This window comes from Echiichthys vipera (genome assembly GCF_963691815.1).
Source record: "Echiichthys vipera genome assembly, chromosome: X".
Lineage (NCBI taxonomy): Eukaryota > Metazoa > Chordata > Actinopteri > Perciformes > Trachinidae > Echiichthys > Echiichthys vipera.
The window spans coordinates 40,698,810-40,722,755 of NC_139825.1; the positions used below are offsets into that span (position 1 = coordinate 40,698,810).

Sequence of the window (23,946 nt, forward strand, 5' to 3'; positions counted from 1 at the left end):
AATCCAGGAGAGGAAGTTACACTGTACAAAGCAACATTTATCCTTTCTTGGTATTTTTGCATGAATCAACAACACTTAACTAATTTGTTATTTTGAAACAACCATAATTGCTTCCAAAGGTAATCTTCCGTGAGGCAACAGTGCATGTGACACAAAAACAAACCTGTGTACTTTCCAAAGAAATCTTAGTCAAAAGCAACTGGACTTGGTTATTTGTCTAGGAAGAAGTTTCACCTCTCATCCAAGTCCAGTTGCTTTTGACTGAAATTGCTTTGGGGATAACAATGACCTGGACAAATGAAAATATTCACAGACTTAAACCTGTGTACTGTTTCTGCATTAGCTGCTAAGTAACAGCCGAGTTCTCCTCATGCAGGCTTTAAACTTGCAACATTGGTCTCTTGTTTTGTTTCCACTACACAAAGGCGTGGGAGAGGGTTTCATCTAATACAATACTTGATGTTGTTGGTCATGCACGCTTTGACAGCAAGCTGACTTTGAGTTGACCCCTCCATCTCTCAGCTTGCCTGAGAGGCTTTGGCTTTTGGCTGGCCAAGCTGGTTAGCTAGCCTCAGAACTCAAACTGTCAGTCAGCAGATCTGGCTGCTTGGATCTACACTGCAGTCTGCTTTATCCTTGTGTGAGCTCTTCAACATTAAAAAACACCCATGCTGCTTTCACTGCCTCCTCGATAGAAGGTCACCCATATTAGCCCATGTGGCCGGTCAGCTAATCCAACTATGCACCCTTCATAACTTGTCAGAGCCATTACTCCCTGGATCAAGGTAAGTGTGCGGATCCTGGGGAAGCCACGGCACAAGAGTCACTTTAATCTGGCTGAGCCCTATGACAGGGTTGGTGTGTGGCATCTGCTCTGTGGGTATTGTTTAAGTGCAGATTCGATAAGCACCAATAGTAAAACAATGCTATTTCAATACCCTACTCTAAGAAAACATGTTTGTCTGCAAAATCTTTCTGCAATCAGCAAAAAAGACTCAAACACTAATGTTGCAATGTTTTCACATTTCCTATCAAGGTCTAACTAGTGAACCTGTAGATGTCAAATGCTCACATGGAGTGAGCCCAAAATGCAAGGCTAATGCCTCAGTCAAGCAACCAGTCCAGTGTTGATCATCTTTCTCTGAGGTTTTGTAATGTCTTGCAGTATGTGCTTATCATACAGATAGAGGGGACAGACCTACCTGCCTTCCCCTGCCTCACCTTATCTGATGCAGATTTTGTACATGAAAGCGTACCCCTATCAGTTTTTCTAACCAATGTATTGGCATGCTGAGAATGTGAGATGGTAGAGAAAATATGTTTAGTTGTTATTGAAGTTAGTTCTAACTCCCTTTTGAAAGGCTGTTTGGCCGTTAAACCGAAGAAAAAAAATGAGCTGAAAAACGCTTAACACAGTAGAGCTGAGGGAAACTTAGTCAGGCAATAATACAAGCGACTCCTTTCATATTACTTGCAATTGATTTCTGTGTTAATCTAAAAATATTGACTGATGAATCACTAAACTCCTTGTTCAGTGAATAATATATAGTTCAAGGGGAATATGAAGTTTAATGACCGCTTTTGGTACTTTTTTGAGACACTTGTGTTCATATTTTGGTCAGAATCAAAAAGGTATCAAGGTTCGATCCCCCAGTCCTAATCTGCTCTCCATATTGGCGTTTTATATTTAGTGTGTTACATGAGGGGCAAGTACATAGGAGCCCATTGTTTATGTAGTCAAGTGTCAGCTCAAGCAGCCTCGCCTGATGTCTGGCTGCAGCTGGTGCAAGGCAGCAGAGACAGAGGGAGACAGCTGGATACAAAGCACTCCCCCTCTCGCACTGCCTTGGGTTAAAGCCCAAGAGCTGGAAGTGTCTGAGACCTCCCCTGAGCTCGTTCAAGAAGCAAAACACGGAGGGGCTCTGCAAGAAAGTATAGCTACTCAACTGTGGCCTGCATAAAGAGGGAAACAGGCAGGATGCTCTTTTAGTGGTAGAAAATGTGTCCCGGCTGGGGAAGGAAGGGAGGGAAAGGAGGTGAAAGGTTAAAGTGTAATCTACAGGGGAGGCATTACATGTGTACAGCAGACTTGTATCACATAGAGGCTTACAGGGAGGGTTTGGTGCTATAAACACTAGCTTGTCATTCACAAGGAGGACAGAAGAACAGGTTATAGCCCATTATGGGTGTGACAGCTTTTAAAGACTGGTTTGGTCGGTTGACGGCTTAAGGACACAGAAAACCCGCTTGGAAACACAGCAGGCGATGGGAACATACAGTAGAGCGACAAGAGCTCTGCAGCAGGAGAGGATTTCTACAAGCAGCATCATTTATTCAAAATTAGCTCTCAAGACCAAATGCCGCTCTGCATTCAGTCTTACAAGCTCAAAAGGAAGGAAACATAAAAGGAATGTATCCAGTACCCTAAACTTATCTTTCCAACTATAACCTGCCTCCTTGAATGCACCGCAGACAATTTATATGTGAAAGAATGTATCTATGTGTTCCAGTTGACCATGACCACCATCCTAAGCCTCTGAGCTTGCTCTTTAGAGCAATAAAATCTAAATAAGACTTAAGGTTAATTCCCTCTGTAAGTGGTGACAGCCATTGTACTTTCTTCAAACCCCATTTCATTAACTGAACTGGCTGAACAGACGTCCAATTAACTAATTTAACGGATTTGGATTAAATCCTGTTTTTCTGCACTCAAATGGATGGGGGTTTCTCTTTGATTAGATGTTTCTGAGAAGTTTCAAAGTCTGTCTGTCTAGTGTTCTTGTTAAGAAATATGACCTACAAACTGAACAACTGATTCAAATGCTGATTTTCTTTTAATTCAAACAAATGCAATTATACAAATGACTAAGAACCAGCTTAACAACAGTTGTTTACTATATATTACATGCTTTTCAAATACATAAAAATGCTCTAAAAAAGAAGGAACAGGTGTATTTACAATACCAACATTTACGTACAGCTTCATTCTCTAGAGAGAAATTTGGAGCACCAGTCCATGATTTCCAGCATGGATGAAATAACCATGTTAAAAACAAACAAGAAACAACAACTGGACGTTCTGTCTTTCTGCAGTGACTGATCAGATGTGGCAGTGATATCAAAGTTTGTGACTTCAGGTAATACTCAAACGGTGACAGAAGTATTTGGCTCAGTTGTATTGTAAGTACTGACAGTGAGATAGATTGAACACCTTGTAAATGAAAAACTCGAGTACAGTGTGGTAGTTACAAGCTATGCTATGATAAAACTGGATCTGGTGACTGCAGAATGTTCCAGGAAGTCTTTTTGACTCATTTGTTATGAGTTCAATCCTTCATTTTGATAATGTCATTATCAATCCTTCATGGGTACAGTGTTCATACATGTGTGGCAAAGCGTTGTTCATTGCAGCTCAGCATCCTGTCACAGAGACAGTCCTAGTCCTTGGTTTGTGAAGCCCGTATCTCTACAGAGAAACACTGGAGAAGTTTAGTCCATGTTCCCTTTGGCTATAACACACAGTCCACAGCAGGTCCTGGTATAGTTTCAGTGCACAAGTGCCATCACCACAAACACTCGCAATCCAGACATGAAAACAGTGGGGTCAGTCTGGCAGCTGCTTTTAAGAGAACTCCTTTACACGCTCCCACAGAAGTTGATTTCCTTCATTCTTTGGAATTCTTTCCTTGTCTACAGAAAAAACAGGTAAGTGCAGTCTAAGGCACAATGACAACTTGTCAAGGTGAAAAATGCATACAGCACAACGACAGACGGGCAACTACACTATTGTTCCAGGTTTTGAGTCTTCGTGCCAGTAAATCTTGTCCTCGGGCTCCAGGTTAGTGTGCGTTTGGTTACTGATGTGCGAGTCCATTTGACTGACATCTATGTACGATCTGTAATAAACACACAAGATTAAACACATTAGACATGTGACAAACAATGTAGCTTGTGACCAGTTAACTATGAGTTTAGAATGAATCAACCCTGGGCCGTCAAAACCATCTGGTCAAATGTCAGCTTTGTATTGCCAAGATCAGGAAACTAAAATAAAATAAATAAAGGTTACTTCATGTGTTTCAGGCATGTTAATATATATCTCAGTTTCAGACGGGTAAACCCAGGGTCAAACATTCTCACTCAACCAAACAGCAGATGCACAAAGACATTATTCACACTCATAGCCTTCAAATGTGACAATATTCAGGGGTCACATTTTTTTCCTCTGCCACACAAGTGCTCTCCCACCACCGCAAAACACCCAGAGAAACAAATCAAAAATCAGCCAGAATAATATTGTGAGGTGATTTGGAGCTTTCTGTTAGTCCCTGACATATATTAAAAAGACACACCACCATCACCATGATATCCATGAGGGGAAGTTACATTCTCATCTCTCACCCTTTCTTCTGTGCTGTGACTTATAATTGGGGGAAGGGGTTAATTTTCCTGGTCAGTAGCATAGGCAACAGCACCACACCTCTCTAAAGGCCCTGTAGGGCACGCCATCCTATCACAGCTCCGCCACTCAAACTCTGGGGGACATCTGCGTATGAAAGGGGGTAAAGGTCAAGGATGAGTGGCAGCACATGGGCAGGGAGTCTCTGCATGTGCCAAGAGGTAGGCATACAGCAGAAAAAAAAAAACTATGTGAGGCACACTGCAGAGAAATGTGACCACTGGATGACATTATGACGACTGGAAGAGCAAGTAGGGCAGGCATGTTTTTTTTTTTTTTTTTTTTATAGAAGCCATGCAGTTACCTTAACATACATGACAGCAAAAGATCAGTCAAACATTTTGAAAATGCAAAGTTCACTTCAAAACATAAACAAGCAGACTATGGAGTCACAGTGCAGACAAACTGAAAGAAGCAAACGCACAGGCTCCGGCCGTTGCTGTTTACTTACTATGAACTACCTTTAGCAAAGGACACCTTACTGAGCCTGTGCCCTCTGGAGGATTGTGTCTGCGCATGGCTGGAGCCAACCTGCCTGACCCGACAGGTGGGGGAGGAGGAGGGAAAGGAGGAGGAGGGCAGAGAGGCTGAGGAGGAAGAACTAACAGGGGAAAAGGGACAGCGCCTCCGGCCATCAGGGCTGTGCCAGGAGCCCTTATTAAGCTGGGAGGCGCCATATCTATAAGAAAGCAGGGGCCAGTGGACAGTTTAGGACTACAGTAGAACCTGTCTTAAGCTCTGAGGAAGAACTGACTGCTGGCTGCACAGATCCTATAATCCTATTGCTGAACCAGGCATCATAAGCAAATTAATGTTTTCTGATTTGCCAACTTAAGGGAAAAGTTCGAGAAAAGGTAACATTTACTACACATCAGTCCACAGTATTATTGTGTGTAATGGATAACAAAACCAAATATCAGCTTATATTTGCTGTAGCCATCCATTCTAGGTAATTAAACAGTAGTGCTTAACTCTGAGGATAAGGAGGATCAGGCAGTGGCTTATTGGATAAAGAGCTGAGTTGAGGCCAAGTTTTTTTTTCTTACCTGTTTTGGGCGGAGTGATTGTAGGGGGCTGTGCTGTAGGAGTAGGACTGCGGCGCATGCATGGGCATGTCATATTCCGACATACCACCACCACTCATGTGGCTGTGCCAGTTTCCACTAGAGGACACTGGGAAAAAAATGGTACAAGTCAGTAACTGACCCACCTACATATGAAACCAGGGTCCACAACATAATGCACTAGAGAGTATAATACATGGTGCAGTGATCTAACCTGAGGAATAGGAGATGTTCCTGCTGTTGTGGCTGTAGGGAGCAGGCATGGTCTGATAGCCCAGGCTCTGTTGAGAGCCTCGGTCATAGTCATAGTTGTATGCTGCCTGTTTGTGTGCAGCGTTGCGCTGGTACCAGCCTCTTAAGTGTTCTGCCACCAAAGCCTTCTGGAGGTTCTTCCCACCCTGCTCATTGCCTCGGGGCACCTGGCGGTTCCTGGGTGGCCGCAGTGTAGCGTAAGGGTTCTGTGACATGCCGTCCATCTCGTCTATCCCGTAGTGACTGTGCATGTCGTGGCTGTGATAAGCTGTTGGGGTGGGGTGGTATGAAGGATTGACGTTATAGTGGCCCTCCATCTCGTTGTCGTACATGTAGATTCCATTGGTGTAAGGCTCTGGTTCAGGGTAGCTGGGATAACCAGTCACATAGTAGGCTGTCGTGGTGGGTCTAGCCTGTGGTTGGTAAGCGTAGCAGCGAGTGTCTGGCTGAGCCAGGTTGGGCATACTGCCCGTGTTGGCGTACATGTCTTTTCTGTGGCGGCCGCGAGCTCTACGTCTGTGCGTGTGGTTACCGGGGACGCTGTACTCTACACTGGACTGACTTGTGTAGGAGGAGCCGTCATCAAGGACCTCAGTGCTGTTGCTGCGTCGGGCTGGGGAGAAGGTGAACGTTGGCACCGGAGGTTCGGCCTCTGGCACAAGCTGAGACTGGGACCCCAGACTACCACTACGCTGGCGGAAATGTTGTGGAGCATCCTCTGATCTAAAATTAAAATGCACCATTTAAATGCTGTTCACCAAAACAAACATGTAAAATGAAAACAATTTTATCCAAAGCTGCCACTATGTTACTGTGCTGTCTTTATTAATTTAGTTATTAGCAGATGGGTTGTGGAAGTGTTTCCCCATAGATGTGTTTAAAATGCACAACCAGTTTGATAACAGCACGATGACTCGCTCCAAGAGCTGTTGATGAGGCAGATAAAATTAAAAAATAAAGAATCAGGAAGAATCAGGGCCCTACCTGAGGTGGGTGCTGCTGTAGGCATTGCGGGTGAGGAGGGGGGTGGGGGGCATGCTGCGGGCATCACGTGGCTGTCTGGAAGCTGGTTTAAACGGGCTGCTGTGGATTGATAAGGCATCACGGTGACCGTAGTGGAGTGATTCCTGGATGTGGCCGTAATTTAATCTGGAACATAGATAAGAACAATGTTTTCAGGGCATTTGCCTTTTTAGGGCAGAGCTTGCAGAGATGAACAGCTCTACCCACTCTGCATTTGCTCTCAAATCTGAAGGAGAATAAAAACCCTGTAGTCATCACTAACACCTGAATGGTTGTCACTACATACTCCATTGCTCTTTCTTTTCATGCAACAGCAGGCATTATGACTGTTTAAATTTGATTAATTTCTCTGAAGCTGAGCACAACACATCACCCACTTCATTTGTAAACAGTCATGAAGTAGCTGCTAACTAAGTTTCCAGGGCCACTTTCCTGTTTCCCCTTTCCCCTCAGCTTAGAATTGTTTTCTGCTCCTTCACAGGCAGCGACATGTTCTTTTCCATCTATTTTTAAAGCCGGTGTGTTGGGCTGATAAGAGGGAGATTGTCGGAGAGGCAGGAGAAGGCGGGAGGAGGTGACTTGCAGGAATGCAGCTCTGAGTGTACTCTACAGGTCTGTACTAGCTCCATGCTTAGGTTATCTACAAAAACAACTGGTAGACACACACTGGAAATTCAAATACAAATATTTAAAAATGTTATGGGTGTCAGTGCTAGCTGCATACCTGCTGTCTGCATGTTGGTCAATGGCAGAGGCTCGTCTGTCATTGTTGTAGTGGATATCCAAAGTTTCTGCATGGTGTGGTCTTGGCGAATACTGAACCGATCTGGACCGCTGCCTCTGGGTACTGAGCTCATCATCTGGGAGATAAAAGTGATTGCTTGGTTAAAATTTATATCAAAATGGGGTAGGAGGGGGCAAACATACACACTGTGCATGGCTATGTCTGGGGACTTACCATCATCCAGAGTGAGACTGTCAGATAGAGAGCTGAGGTCTGAAGGGTTGACATCATCTGATAGACAGAAGAGAGAAAACAGTGATATTCCACTTTTTCATAGAGAATGATAGACTTTTCAGTCAATTACCACTTGTCAAAGAATTGTCGGTCCAGTGTCAAATGATTGCAAGTAAAGCAGAGCCTGCATAGAGTTTTCACTGCATTTGTTGGTGACATCTACCTGCTAAGATGATTGAGGCTCTTTGTGTGGGTTTCCTTCCTTTCTTGATCCTGTAGGCGTTGATCTCCTTCTCGATCTCCTCCAGCTTCCTCATTGCATCCAGACAGTTGTTTCTCCTCTTTTTCTTCACCGTCTTGCAGAGGTCACCCTCATTGGATAACTTGATGGCTGCTTCCACGATCTTCTGCTGCAGAGCAAACCTGCTCTCCAGATTCCTCAGATGAGGGTCCTACAAAAAAACACACACGCACACACACAAATCCTTAACCAATGTTTCATGCAAAGCATTATGTAATGTAAGCCTGGCAATCTCTTTTTTTAAATAATAAGTAATGCTAATTTCAAATGGTCAAATGATCTCTAGGTAAACAAACACAGTGGTGCAGGAACTGTTTGAACAAAATGTGATATGCTAAATTACATAACAGAAACATATCACAATACAACTTTAGCGAGACTAACCTCATCATAGGGGAAAAGGTCATCCAGCTTGAAGGCTGTCCCAACACGGCGTCGTACATGAGGAGCCTTCTCACCTGTAGCCAGTGGATACTCTTTGGGCAACCTGCCCGTAAGCTCCTGTAAATAAGAACAACCAACAGTCAGCTAAGTGTGGACGTTTCAAGTGTCATTGTGAAGTAAACGGAACGAGAGAGACACTCACAGCTTCCCTCATGCAGATCTTCTTCAGCTCCTCAAGTTTCTGTGTCAGTGTGTCTTGAAGTTCCTTTTCTTTCTTTTTTAACTCGGCAACCTTCTCATTCTTCTGTTCCTCACTGACTTCAGACTCAGCAGAACCTGGAATAAGCACACATGTGATTATCTACAAATTGAAGCTATCAATCATCACTCATCCTTCTGATGTGGAAAAGAGGCCATTAGCTGATTAACTCTTTGCATACCGGCTGAGATGAGGCTTCCGTTGCTGGCCATGATAAGCTGGTCTCTTTTCTCAATGCTGGAAAGTTTACTGATCCGCGGGGCGCAGATCTCTGTGAGGTCCATGGCGATATCTCCTGAACTCCTTGTTGTGGTCATCTTTGACTGTAGAAGAGGGAAGAGATCGTTAGGAGGAGGAAACACGGGCGAGGAGGAGGGCAAAGAGTAGTGAGTGAGGGATTTTGAATACTTCATTTTAATGATAGCGCACTGCGATAGTGGTGGCTCCAATTGCATGCTTGGTACTCTAAGCGCACTGCTCTCTCATCAATCAGTGTGGGCTCTATTCCTGGATGACACACCATCTGCCTTTGAGGGAGACAGTGGCTGAATAACCTCATTTAACTGCAGCCACTTACTCATCCATCTCCACCACGACCTGCACATCACACATCACTCACACTGTATAAAAGCCCTGATGTATAGCAATAAACCCAAACAACCACCTAAGCTAGAAAGGACTTGATAAGCACAAGACCTATTCACGTTAAACCTGCAGGCCTGTCATATCCCTTCATCAAGTTATTTACACAAGTCACAGGCATGGAGACGGATCCGGCAGTGCATCACATGATGAACAGTCACCATTACACCATGCTGTGACAGGTGCACAACACCCTTTTAAACAAAACTTCAATCCATATTAAATCTGAAAGAGATTGTCAGGCTCAGTGTGTATTAATCTGTCTAAAAAGTCATTTTAAAGCCTAGTGAAAACAGGTCAACACTATTGTGCACACTGAACTTGGTTAAATTAAGTTCATAATAGGGTAATTGCTTGAAAACCTGACCAGTGGAGAGCACAAATGCATTGTATTTATCAACAAATCATTTGCTCCTCCAGCATCTATGCTTTTGTTCCTGTGTACACATGCACACACACACACGGGCCACTTGACATGAGGCGAGATGATCTCTATGCAGGTCAAGCACTAGAGAATATTAGACCGTTTCTAAGTACATTTGAGTTGGTAGGAAATGTGAACGAAGTGAATCTGTGAGGAGAAAAAAACTCACTTTGCTTTGCTTCCTGTCCAGGTAGAACTGGTGCTGACTGATGGCCATCACCCAGATGGTTTTAATCAGATGGTGGCTGGCATACCATGTGTGAATAACCAGACCAGTCTGTCCGAAGGTTCGCTTTGTCACTGTTCTTCTGTAGAAGACAGTAAGACAAAACAAATCTGTTCAACAGCTGCTCAAATAGTTGAAAGTAGATAAATAAAACGTAATGAAGATTTAAAAAAAAAAAATACATCAATTAAAGATAAGAAAAATAATTCAAATTTAGTTAAATGACATTTGTGGGTGTTTCTGTAATAATATACTGAAGAGCGGACGAGCAGCATCAAACTAATATTGAAACAGACGGTGGGATTAAATAACAGCTTTGGAGACTGAAAGTGCCACATTAAAGCATGCGTGAGGGGCAAAGGTCTTATAACAACCTTAGAATAATAAAGTGGTCATTAAACAGCAGGAAAACACAAATTTACAGATAAGCTACCGCTATTAACATGGTGTCCTAAATAGGCCACTGGCTGCAGATGCCCTTCAGAGTGTAAGGTGTAGGATAATGGCAGGAGCTGAAATGGGAACACTTCAAAAAGGAAATGAACTATTAAGATCAGTTAAGATAGATCAAGCTGTTTGCCTTCTCTAACCTGTGTGGGTCGTTCACTTCCACAGCAAATTTCTTCTCACGGAAATACAAATTCTCTAACTGCTTCCACTGATACAACTGCAGAGAGAAAGAAACAGTTTGGCAGAAAAGAGGGAGGGGAAGGGTAGAGAGATATAACACATCACTGAGTAAACAAGAAAAATTCATGAATAATTTGCATTACATGAACAGAAATGTAATTTGATACACAAAGGCTGTAAAACACACAGTTGCATCAATTTACTCAGAAAAGGTAGAAGCTTCCCATACGGGAAGTCTCACTAAAAGACAACACAACAGGAACAAGGTATTAATACAACTCCCTTTGTTTAAGCCACAGCAGCTTAAAGCACCATTTTTTCTGGTTAACTTGCAACTTTAGCAGAAATAACATAAAGCTTTGAATGGGGCACAGCGGGCCAGCCAGACAGGTGTAGGTTTGGGCTAACACAGGAGCAATTAGAATGCTGCTGCAACTGCAGGGAGCATAATCATGCCAGGCGGCAAACTAGTTTTTCATTTCATTCTTCTGTGGAGGGAAACAGAGGCACGGTTTATCTGTGTCAGAATGAAACATCTGCTCCACGGACACTGGGCTCACTAAACAGATTTGGAGCCACTTGCCTGTGAACAACTCCCTGCTCTCATAAAAAGAAAAGACGCTGCACAACAGAGGCGCTGAGATTAATGTAGGAAAAAATTTATGACCACTGTTTTACCTGCTGTCCTAGTAGGAAACAGCCTACTCTGAACTACTAAAAATTGTTTTACATCTTGTACCCGTAGAGAAATTGTGCCTAGGGTAAGAAAGCACAATAAGCAGACACATCTCCACTTATATTGGGTATTTTCTGATACCATAATTTATACTCAAAAAAATAACTATAACACGTTACAAATCTTCCTTTACAACAGTGTGGCTCACACAGTGTCTCTATCTAGATCCCATAGAACAGGTACAACACCACACTGAAGAGAACATTCAAAGACTACAAGATAAAGAATGAAACATTAAAAACCATTGACTATTTAAAACAATTAAGCAGGTAATAGTTTAAAACAATAAATAGGCTTACCTTACCTCTATTTTCACACGTATCAAATCCCTGCTGAGTTATCTTGGGTTGGGACTGAATCTTTTGACTGAGTTTCCCACAGGGCTAGAGCTTCCTTGAACAATACTCCCACTTGTCTGTTCTCAGGGAGCCAGATAGGTGTTGCAAGAGTTTCAGCTGAGCTTAACACGCCCCTATAACCACCCCCCTCCTCTGACATCAGAGATACCTCCGTCTCACAGGGCTCTGCTCTGCACTGCCCTCTCTCTCCCTCTTCTACACAGCTCACTTCCTTTTTAGTCAGACCAGATGAGCAGGTTGTAAACAACTATTTGCTAGGCAAGGTTTTTTCCTTGTTTAAAGACATTTTTATCTGGTCTTATCTTTCTATCCACTTCCTGTCACTCACAGATAAGCGATTAGTCCTACACAGAATTTGAATACTAACACTTAAATCTGGGAAGTTCTCCGCTTTTCATATTGTAAATACCATAGGGAGCACTGCTGTGTGTGGCTGGATCCACTATAACAATCTCCCCCACCAGGGCAAACATGTTAGGCCTCTGTTACTATGGTCTAATCATTAATAGCAGCTATGCATTCATGTGGCATGGGAACACTCTGAAAGGCCACTTCAACGAGCAAAAAGAGTTTCAAGCTACATGTTTAATCTGTCTGTTCATTCACTTTGACACTTCGTATGCCATTTTGTATGAATTTAAAATTATGTTTTACTCCAAAACTAACTACTGCTATTACCCATGAGATAATCCATTCACTGAAATCCATAGTCGGATTTCTTGTAGGATAACTATTCTTGTGTAATTGTGAAGACTACTCGACAAGTCTTCGAGTGAAGTGAAGAGCATGGCACTAAATGAACAATGGGAACCACCCGGAAGAACACTTCCAGAGAGGACCCCATGCCAATTCACACTCTCTAGTCACCATCCCAAGCATCATTTACATTGTAACAACAGATCTGGAACAAAGGTTGAGACAATAAGCACGCTTTCATGGGATCATTATTCCTATTAGAGAAACTCCACACCTGTGTGCCAGCACATAGATGAAACCGAGGAGGACTCTCCTGTGACTGCTGCTGAAGCCATTGCCAAAATATTTCAAGGATGTGACACACCTCAAACTCTACAATCACAAGACTGCAAGTTTCCCTTCAAAGAACCATTTGCAGGTTGAATTTCTTACTTTTGCAGGCTCATAATTATACGGCTGTGATCCATCATCTGTGTAAAAAAATGCACATTAACAAGCTCTTCAGTGTAAAAACTGGCTTTGGGATGCATGTTTATTATTATTAGACTTGACCTAGCTTGGGTCATATCTCCCATTAACTCCCTTACAAAAAAACAATTCCAGATGTCATGTAGTATATATACATGTATTTGTTTCTCTTGAAAATCTAGTTTCCACATCTTTACCCCAAACACTGATTCACTGGGGTCTTCAACCTGCAAGTTGCTCCTTGAAATACAAACAGTCCGAGAAATCATTCTGCACAAGTTGACATACAAATGCATCTATCGAAACAGGGGCTAATCAATACAACTCCTTGGAAGAGAGAGGACAAGTAACCATTTTCTAGTACACCTAATGTATCAGGGAATGTACAGAAGTTCTGTATCTTTTGTATTTACATCTTCCTTGTTTTTGCCAAAAAAATCATTACAGGCAGATGGAAGTGAGCCAGAAATGCCTGCAGTTTCAGATGGGATCAGGCTGTTCAGATCCAGCTCTCACTCACGACCCAAGGACCACAAGTCCGCAGCATGAAATCATACATGGATAAAATGATGTGTCAAAGGCTCTGACTCATGCCTCTACAGAAAAAAATCTGCCCTACCCTTCACATAATACGTCACATACCAGAGCTAGCAACACTGTACGTTTCCACAACATGACGCATTGCTTTAAGTTGTGCAAACCTGATGAGATGAGGACACCTGATTTGTTCAGTTTTCATTTAAACTTCCATTTAAATATCTTTTTTGCTAAGACACACAACATTTCTGTCAGATTACCCGGAAACTGTCACCCATAATAAACTGAAGATTTATTTATGTTCTGCTGGCTCATCAAACGTGTGGACCAGCATGTGGTCTTAGAGAGTGTCCCATTACCCACTGGGAGGGTGACACAGGGAGAGGGAGAAAGACAGAAAAGTCTCATGGTTTAATTCTGTATGAAGTAAGTCTTGATTAGCCATCTGCTTTAGTTCCAGCGTAATTCCTGGAGACTTTTCTAGTCTAAGAAAGGTTTTGGTCCTCCATTCGTGTTCCTCACATTTAATACTTCAATGAACTCATCTTCTTACATAACATGCTGTTTCTACCTTTTCTTTTCATTCGTTATCCCCTCCAGATCTTTGGAACACTTGCATACACTGAATCAACACATAATGGAAATGACAGTGCTCACATTACTAAATGTGCCACTTCTCTTTAACACAGCAGGCAGAGTGGGCTTTGAGTTCCAGGCTATTCGATACAGAGTGATGAAACTGACATGCATGCAGAGAAGATAATGTGAGGTTACGCTACTGTAGTGGTTTTCAACGAGTTTTACAAAACTTATATATGTACACACGCACCCACACACACACACGCGCACGCATGCACGCACACGCACACACACACACACACACACACACACACACACACACACACACACACACACACACGCGCGCACACGCACACACACACGCACGCACGCACGCACGCACGCACACACACACACTATAGATCAAAATTACACAACAAACTATTATTTGTTACTATTTATTCTGAAATATTGTTTTTTTGATTGTTAAGCATTTGATAGAATAGTACAGTAGTGGTATAGTCACAGCTGCTATTCTATGAAATTCTGAACAATAAAAAAATAACAGTATTTCAGAATAAATCAAGTTTTAATAACTTGTTCTCTAATTTTGCTCATTTAGTTTTCTTATATATAAACTAAATAAGACAACTAAACAACTGCTGACCTCCCACCAATCAATACCACAACTAAATCCAGGCCCCCAGCCCCCTATACAGATAATTGTTTTGTAATGTCTGATCAATTGTGTTCTCTCCAAGCCACACAAAACATTAGATTACCATAATGAATGCAGCATGCTGAGAGGGGCTGGGCGGAGGGCAAAGAGGGATGGGCTGGGCTGAATACAGGGGCTGTGAACTGAGGCAAGAAGTGCTATCAATATTCACTAGATATAGAGGACTCCCTTTAAGGTAAAAGGAAAGTAGCCATACATTTCCAATTATCAGTAAGCAAGGAAGGCAAACATTTGTCCCATAACAGGGAACTCTTGTGCAGTTGGCATGTGACTGTCCTGTCCCTCTTTGTGTGGAGGAGTTGAAGAAGACAGAGACTTGTTTTGCACCCTCTCAGCACCTCACTGCCCTCAGTGCTGTCCCCCCACTCCAAAAGCCCACCCACCCGCCTGGCAGAGTGCCAACCCCAGTCTCAGAGGCTTACTGCTTTCCACAGAGAACCATAATTACACCTTCCACTAGGAGGGTCGGGGAGATACATACTGTGGCTGTGCCCCTTAATGCCTCAGTGTAACAGCACACCCTACCAAGTCAACCAACAGGTTTCTGCCATATAACAACAGCAGCTATGCAGAGTACTGAAAGGCTCTGGGAAGAAACGCGTGGCTGGGACACTATCAAATAACACTTATTAACCAAGGGCAAGGGTAATCACAGACACAAGTACAGCCTTTTACAGAATAGACGAGGAGCTTTATATCCATTGTAAAGTTAAGAAGGTTTTATCGATATTTTCATTTATTCCTGAATTAAGTTCAAATTAATGTAGATTGCTGAAAAGGTACAGGTTTGACTACAGATGTCAGTTTCCTTTCATTTTGCGTAGCAATATGACAACATGTGTAAAGTTGTCCAGCAGTCGGTGGTCAGAGCTGCATGGCTTCCACTAGTTTTTGCAAGCCCAGTCCCTGCTGGGTCAAAGTATTAAGGGTATTAAAAAAATGTTTTAACATGTAGTGAACTCCTTAAAAAGGTCTGTGTGTAATGTTTCAGATGTATTAATCATTTATTACCAATGGGCAAACAGGTTGTTACGAAACATACAAATTGAGACCCTCACCGACTTTCTTGGTTGTCTATGACTTCTATGTAAAGGAATAGGGACGGACTTTCTGGGAAACGCTCCCTAGTCCCTTGACTCGAGTTCGTCTACAGCCAACAGTGACAGCTAAATGGAGGCCGATAACATCCACACACATGCTGTCTTTCTGTTATATATTCTGTTTCCTACATTCTCTCTGGTAACAGCAGCAAGGCTGAGGGTCCACGGGCTGCTGGCTGCTGCACACCATGGAGGCACACCATCTGTGGACCAGGGTGGTACAACAAAACCCTTTTCCTCCCGTGCTGATAAAAAAGCCTAAATTGTGGTTTTGGCTGGTTAATGTTAGCTTGCATGCTAATAAGGCTGAATTTCTAGCTAGCTGACGTAGCTAAATACTGACTTGAGTTGGTAACCTCAGCTAATTAATCCAGACTCTCTGGGCTGGTCTGGCTGGCTTGCCACTTACAAATTAACTTTTCAGCTAATGTTCCATGCAACAGCAGATCCATGCAATATAGCTAAGGTATAGCTAGCTAGCTAACATTAGCTTGCTAGCTAAGATAAGATCAATCAAACATAAGCTGTCTGTGACTTGGCTGCATGGCATGGATCTGACTGCAGTTCACTAACAGTCACCAGTGTCGTTAATAACAAGGGTTTTCTGAATGTTACACAGATAACTTTTTAGGAATAACTCGTGTGTAGGTTGTGTGCATAATGGCAGCACGTGTGCGGTCAAGATAGAGGGAGAAAATGACAGAGAGCGAGTGTATGTGACTGTAAGTATGTCTATGCAAATGAAATGTTGCTATCCCAAGTTTGAATTCTTGGGTTACACAATTGTACATTTTTCAGAAACATGAAAGATCTATACAAACATACCTAATCAAAAAGTCAAATACAAATATTGTGTGTACGTATTTGTGCATTTTCCATTTTAAACATTGCAAGTTGTTTTACAACCCTATGAAAAAGAATCCCTTGTTTCTAGTAGTGTATTGTATTTGCTTTTCCATGTACAACCTTGACTGCACACAACAGATACTGATACTCCAAAATATTTTCCCCATCGGTCTTCCTCTTTCTCCTGACTGACATGGGAACCAGGGTCTCTCAATTACACCTATTTACAGTGTGGGTGGATCATTAACCAGCTAACAAGAGGCATGGCGATGAAAAGGCATGGGGCTAGTGTTATCAACTAGCATTGTACTGCAAGTATAGAACAGTGCTCAAGAGAACATACTTCCATAAGCTGTTTAAAGCAAATTAATTAAAAAAAATATGTGTTTTACTTGCTTGGGTATTAAATGTCTCTCTAAGTAAACCAAGTCGACGTTATTTATAAAGTCTAAACCCCAAGTTAGTCCCTGAGGGCTTTACAATGTGCACAACATGTGAAATCATGTAGCCTTAGATTCTTGACATGGATATGGAAAAACTCAACACAAAATTAAACAAACAATAAAACGTCACAAGTGGTAAAGTTTTGGTTTACCGTAAAGTCAATAGAGCAGCTGTAAAAAGAGGTCAACCTACCTTTCTCGGTTTCAGTTTATCCTGCAGATCATATTGGCCGATGCCTTTGTAGCTGACTCCCAGCCACCACGGTATTCCTTGCTTGTCCTGCATGAAAGCACATGCAAGCACACACACCACACCATCACTCATTAGAGGTAGCTTTATTGGTGGGAGTTAAAAAAAAAAGAAGCAATTACCCCATTAGGTTCACAGCAATAGCAACGTAATAAGAGATCAAATGCAACGAAGGCCTTAAAATCTCTGAAAGCCTGACTGAAACATTTTAACGCCAATGTTTGATCTCCTCCGACACCTTGATTTAATAAAGGCGCATGTTAAAGTAAGGAGTTACAGGAATCACTTAAAATGTGCTAAACTAAACGTGCTACAATGGTTTACAATGAATATTCTGGGTTAATTATTTCTTTAATTATTTAAGGGGCAATTCTGCAGCTAGTGATCTCCTATCCCACTCAAGCAGTCAGAGCACAGTCCTGTGTGTTCCTACAGTAACATGTATGTATGTGTTAATGCTTTGGCTGCAGCACAAATTGCTAAAAGGAAATAACTCACAATTCAAGCAAAATGTTCAAAATTTAAGTGAATAAAGGTTAGACTGATGTGTTTAGATTAGATGCAAGAAATGAAGACAGCATGTTGACAGAAGCTTGTTCAAGGGTTAAGCTACTTTATGACTCAGGGCACCACTGTTACCTTCACTGGATAATAATGGACTCCGTATGTAGGCAAGGACTCCACCAGGGCCAGATACCTTCAGAGAAAGAGGTACAGGTTAACTGGAATTCCACCATTTGTACTTCATCACTGTCAGCTGGTCGTTGTTATACAGCCGACTGAGGGGGATTTAAGCTACAGTCATTGAGAAGCCACAGTCATTTGTAGTGGCAAGCTGATCGATTTGTTTCAGGGTCGTGACAGAGCGAAGGAGAGTCCATTGATCAGTTCAAGGGCACAAATCATCCATGTGTAAATGACCCAGGGTTGCTCTGGCTTACAGTCCCGGGAAAACACAGTGGAGGACTGACATCCTCCCAAAGCTGGCTGGCTGCCTACTCTAAGAGCACCTCCTCTAATTAATGACACATTCTGGCATGGTGACAACCACCTTTTACAACAACAACCACCAGACACATGAAGTTAAAGAGGAAGGCCTGGCATAGGTGCCGGAGAACTGAGGCATCAGAGTCAGTAGTGCATAAGGGGTACACAAGATACTCATAAAAAAATATTATGGTTGTTTTTTAACTTACTGCACAATGGCTTGTCCTCTGGTCAGTGGCTTCAGTTTCTTGTAATGTTCAATCACTTTGTCCTCACTGCAAATTAATAGATAAAACATTTTATTAATAGTTCATCAAGTGTTGCACATTCCAGCCACAGAGGGAGAGTGAGAGGGCTCTTTCTTTGACACACATTCTGTGTGCTCATGCAGAAAATGCAGTCTGGCCTAGTGGCCTGCTGATGCCTCTCATCTACCTCTACTGCAAATGTATCTCATTTACTTCCCACTGTAATCATCTCTTTTAATAGCAGAGCCAGATTGCAAACTCACTGTGGCTTAACAGACAGAAAGAGACAGAGAGAGATTTCCATGTGCTTACCCATGCATACACAATAAGACTATGACTTGTATTTAGATATTAAACTGAATGTAGCTGCTTCAGAGGCTGCAGCAGCCTCAGATAACCATTTAGCCTGACAAGGAGGGGCAAACACAGACATGTGGATTGAAAAGACAGACAGCAATCCTTTAGATAGTCAGTGGCTGTCAGCACCTCCCTGTTCTCTTGCAGGGCTAATGGGAAAACGTAATTAACACAACCCAGGCATTAATTAGTCACCCCATCAGCGGCAAAACCATCTGCCAAGTGTGGGGCAGGTCTGTAGGCACTGTACCACCCACAACTGCTCTTCTGAGGAAATAACTACTTTGTACAACCAGGTGGTATGGTATATCTTGTGGAGAAAGGGCTGTGGTACTGGTTGAACCACAAATAGGAACCACCCAAACTTACCAGTAATTGAGAGATGGGTGCTCCCTTAATACTCTGGTGGGCAAAACTGGGAGCTGCTTGAGGTCCAATCTGGCAGTCTCAGCACTGAAAAAATATGATGTATACATTTTAAGAACAGCAAACAGCAAGAATGCTCTTTAGTAACTCACCGACATAAAAGTTGGAAGGGGCAGAAAAAAATCCCCACAATTACACTGTTGATTGATGAGACATGTTATCATGTTCCAGTTACTAATATAACTCCTCTCTACATAAGAAAATCTACATTTAAACAACCCGTACCCTGGAATGACCTGAACTGAGTGCTCCAGCATGCGGACAATGTTTGTGTCCAGAATCTTAACTTGAAAGTCTAAAAATGTGTAGAGAACATTTCTCCATGTTTGTACTTTCACAGTGTGGTTTGAATTTCTATCTTAGGTGAAGGCATGACAGCAATAATTCATGTTTGCGAACCTTAAGAAAACGTGCAGTGTCAGGATATTGTTTTCATCTTTCTTATCTACAGTATAAAGAGTAGTACTACTTGCCAGGACTAAAACTGAGCTTCACTCATGTCTTGCCAGACATTATTCAAAAAAGCACATGTAGGGCTTTTATGTCATAAGGAACCTTTTAAGGGGCTTAGCAAAAAATATTTTCAAAAATATCAAAGCCATTTTATGCATTTGAGTTCATTTTAAATTTTCATGTCGAAAAAAAAATCATGAGTTAAATAAAAAAAAGAAAACACATGTATGTTCTCAACAGTAATGGGCTCAAGTTATTCTGTGTTCTGTATCTAAACTACTTTATATTGATTCACGTTCACAGATTAACTAATTATCACACCAAGATAGATGCAACAGGTACAGTTGGTCTCATCCATTGACGTATTAGGTCTCACCCACAAATTCTGCTAAAACTGTCAAGCTCTTCCGATCATAAACACACAAACTGGCTAATGTTATCTGTGGTGTTTGTCACTGACAAGGTCTATGATAGTGAACTATGAGTCACTCCAACATCATGTAGGAGGGAGTACTGTGTCTACAGTTCCTGCTGGACAAAAAGGGCTCTGGCTTGGCGGGCTAGTCCACTGGAGACCTGAACAAAAGCCTTTCACAAGCACTTGGCAGCTTCTCTCTGCGTTGAAAAGTACTGTACTAGCCCTCGCGCTGCTACAAAGCAGTCTGTGGCCTTTGAGACAGAACTCAAATGTGTAGGTCAGACCATACTGAAATTAACACCCTGAAGTATTGTACCAGCTATACAAATAACCTCAGCAAAATAAGTATTGGATTATTTCAGGCCATTGGCCATTTGACCTTGAACATCAATTTAATTCCTCTTCTATAAAAATGAATGGAATTTAACAGCCGCTGACATGGTAGGACAGAACCATAATGATCCAGTTATGTGAACCAGCTTACTAAACAAAATCATGGGCTGAGGCACTTGAATCACTCTTCCCCGTAGCTACCTCTCCTAGGTTGAGTGGGTTTTGCTGCCAAGGCACATTGCGTGTTTGATGGCATACATTTTATGGGGAGCTGGGGTCTGGCGTTGTCGGGGTGATCTACTCCACAGCCGTGCTGCCCTGTCAGCAATCTGGAATTCATTACTACGTCTGTTATCTCCCCACAGCTTGCAGCGTGGGGGCAATTCCTACACCCGGTGCAGCCCAGCCCAGTAGAGCCTACCCAGCATGGGGAGAGATAATACTCATGTGTCAGCTATTCCACAGGGCTGAGACGTGGTGACTGTGGAAGGAGCACAATGAGAGAGCCTGTTGCTGTGAATGAACCTCTAACTACAGGCTACACGTGCAAATAGGACTGAGGACTAAAACGGTCTGGGTGTAATATTGGTTCATGTGGGCAACATTTGAACAAAACTGACACTGTGTTATTCAAAGTTGATTTAAAAATGTAGCAGTTAATATGTAGAGGCATAGACAATGTCTGTATCTCACTTTTTAAGTTGATTACAGTTAGAAAAAAAAAAATCCATGCTCGCTTACTCGTAAAATGGCATAATTAAAGACATCAATCATTTCAGTGATTTCCTACGTTTTCCACAATTCATTTCATCAACCTGTGGAGAGGAGTTGTAACTTGTTGCATTTAGCTAATGGATTATACCTGCAGGTGGTATGAATCAGTACTGTATGAGATGTAATGCAATACTGACATAGTAAATGGAAATCTGATAGAAGGATGGAATTCTGATTTAACAATGTTAAACCTGATGGTGCGTACGTTTATTTAATGCACAGCAGGGGGTTGGCCTACACCACCACAATAACAGTGAGTCCTCCTGACGCCAAGTTGTCTACCATTGGACAGTGGGTCTGGCTCATCCCTCTTAAGGCAGCTGACTAGAGGAGGAGGTCTTCCTAACTCCTTCACAGCTAATCTCAGTGCCCCAGGGCCCTTTGCTGATACAGTGTAGAGGAGACACATTTATATTGTATGCTTTATGAGGGGATTTACCTCTTCTCCTAAAGAAGTAAGAAAAAAGGACACTGCTAACAGGAATAAGAAATACTGCCACAGGACAGTGGGGGATGCATCAAGACAATAACAGTGTTGGACTTTGCAGCCAGTGCTACATTCAAGAGAAATCTGAGGAAAACAACTTTATTGTGTGTTATATCAAGTGTCTTACAATCTAATATCTAGAAACCGTATTCATAATCGGCCGGGGAAAGTGGTATCTGTGCAAAATAAGAAAGACAGCTTGATATGGAAACACTCCCATCCTCGCTGATTCTACCAAATTTTTTGGCAGGTTGTCGTTTATTGTGCTTTCAGAGTCAGGACAAAGTACAGCCCATCCCCACACCCACATAAGCTGAAAGTTCAGACTACACACAACAGTCCAGGGTGAAGTAGTTTGAAATAAAACACTGAGGCATAAATCTGTACTAAAGCTGCAATGAATAATAATTAGCATGTATCAGGTCAATGATGCCTGTAAATAAAGGGGCTGTTAATGAGCACAAGCAGATGCAGCCAATGTTTTTTCCCTTTTTTGCGAGAAAACAAAGGCGATGGTCTGACGAGGGGTTAAACTGCATTTTCAGCACTGCACGTATAACCATTCAAACCACACACGTGGAATTCCTTACAGAGCACAAATCTTTGTGTTCACATAAAGGACAGAGAGGCCAACACACAGGTTGTGCTGCTTCTACCTGCTCAGTCGCTCACTTAGACACAGCAGTGTTGACTAATCACAGCCAATACCCTTCACTCCTATGGCTGCCAAAAAAACAACACACCTTATCAGCAGGTCAAGCCTCTGAGAGCACGGCCGACTATGAAGACATTATCTCCACTAGTGAACAAATTATTGCGGTTTCTACAGAGTCTCCCACCAGTGTTTTCGACCAAATCGTGTAGACAATGTCCATATACTTGTACAATTGTCCCATCTGCATTTGTCAAGATATGTGACATTAATTATTGGTGATGCAATCCCAACATGTCAAAAATAAACTGCCTTTGCAGGGTTTTGTTGAAAGTGTAAACACGATGCATCTGCCTTAACAGGCAACAAGAACAAAAGTGTTCTTGTATTAAAAGCTGATGTTTGGACCATGTGGATGGCAGGAAGCCAGTAGGTTCACTTTAGTGTTACAAGAACCGATCAAGGGAATTATTAACTGAGGGAAGTACAGCATGAAATAAAATCTGACCGAGTCAAGTTGAACATTAACTGGCTATACAGTCACTATTTGTACACCAAGCACTGATCAAACAACTTGAGAAAACCAAACCCTGTTTTCTTTATCAAACTTTAGAAATAATTCATAAATTGTGCAGAGTTTGCATTCAACTGCACAAATTCACGAAAAAAGGTTTATGGATGCCTGTGCATACTAAGAAAACAAACATATCAAAATGTTAATACATGTAACTTTAAGAGATGACAAAAAATAAAAAACGTCCTTCCCAGCTTATGGATCCTCTCTAAACAAATAACAACACAAGTTGATGTGACAAAAACATTTTAAACCTTTCTACATGTATCTCATTAAGATGCTTTACGTTGTAATTGTGTTAACTTCTTACCTGGTGTATTCTCCTTTGGCCTCCTTAATTAAAAGGGAAAACATGCAGTTAGTAAAAACATTATAAACAAATGCAAGACTTGCTGAACTGCCTAGTAAGTTAACTGTTGTGCTAATGTTAGCTACCTGCACAATCTGCAACAACGTTAACGTATCGTACACGATAAAAACATCAACACAACTACATTTAAATTACTCTAATTTAAGTTAACACTGCCTCCAAGCGCAAGCACATTTTAGCGGACAATATTAATATAAAAGGACACAAATCCCGAGCAAAGCAACCTCAGGAGACAACTGTTTTCAAATGTTGCGTGTCCCGACCGTCTTCATTCACGTTTGGGGTGAGTGACAAAATTTCAGTCCAGTTAGAAAGATTGCGACAAACTCTTTCTTACCTGCAATGCGAATGCGGCTAACTTGAAAACATGTTCACTCTCCACTTCGATGGTCTCCTGTTACATAAAAAAAATTGTGAAATTAAAACACATGCACACACATAATGCACTAGTGCAGCCTGTCCGAAAACACTTGTCCTGAGAGCAAATCTGCCCGTCCCGTACCTCGGTCCCAC

At 42.1% G+C, this 23,946-nt stretch overlaps 1 protein-coding gene across 4 annotated transcripts in view; it reads right to left on the reverse strand.

Moving 5' to 3' along the window:
- Window positions 1-2,827: 2,827 nt before the first annotated feature.
- Window positions 2,828-23,946, reverse strand: part of frmd4ba (FERM domain containing 4Ba) — a gene marked incomplete at its 5' end in the record, with an annotated part of 29,838 nt that continues 8,719 nt past the window's right edge. The window contains 19 exons of one of the 4 annotated variants that reach the window (XM_083939729.1): window positions 3,759-3,896; window positions 4,911-5,138; window positions 5,506-5,632; window positions 5,738-6,498; window positions 6,760-6,924; window positions 7,523-7,658; window positions 7,757-7,813; window positions 7,980-8,208; window positions 8,442-8,558; window positions 8,644-8,777; window positions 8,882-9,023; window positions 9,936-10,074; window positions 10,583-10,659; window positions 17,298-17,384; window positions 17,994-18,051; window positions 18,551-18,616; window positions 19,316-19,399; window positions 23,374-23,396; window positions 23,771-23,827. In XM_083939729.1, coding sequence (XP_083795855.1) covers window position 3,896; window positions 4,911-5,138; window positions 5,506-5,632; window positions 5,738-6,498; window positions 6,760-6,924; window positions 7,523-7,658; window positions 7,757-7,813; window positions 7,980-8,208; window positions 8,442-8,558; window positions 8,644-8,777; window positions 8,882-9,023; window positions 9,936-10,074; window positions 10,583-10,659; window positions 17,298-17,384; window positions 17,994-18,051; window positions 18,551-18,616; window positions 19,316-19,399; window positions 23,374-23,396; window positions 23,771-23,827 — 2,688 coding nt within the window. In that variant the 3' untranslated portion in view covers window positions 3,759-3,895. Of the gene's footprint in view, window positions 4,547-4,910; window positions 5,139-5,505; window positions 5,633-5,737; window positions 6,499-6,759; window positions 6,925-7,522; window positions 7,659-7,756; window positions 7,814-7,979; window positions 8,209-8,441; window positions 8,559-8,643; window positions 8,778-8,881; window positions 9,024-9,935; window positions 10,075-10,582; window positions 10,660-17,297; window positions 17,385-17,993; window positions 18,052-18,550; window positions 18,617-19,315; window positions 19,400-23,373; window positions 23,397-23,770; window positions 23,828-23,946 lie in introns of all 4 variants that reach the window. The other 3 variants (XM_083939731.1, XM_083939730.1, XM_083939732.1) reach the window with 3 other exon arrangements.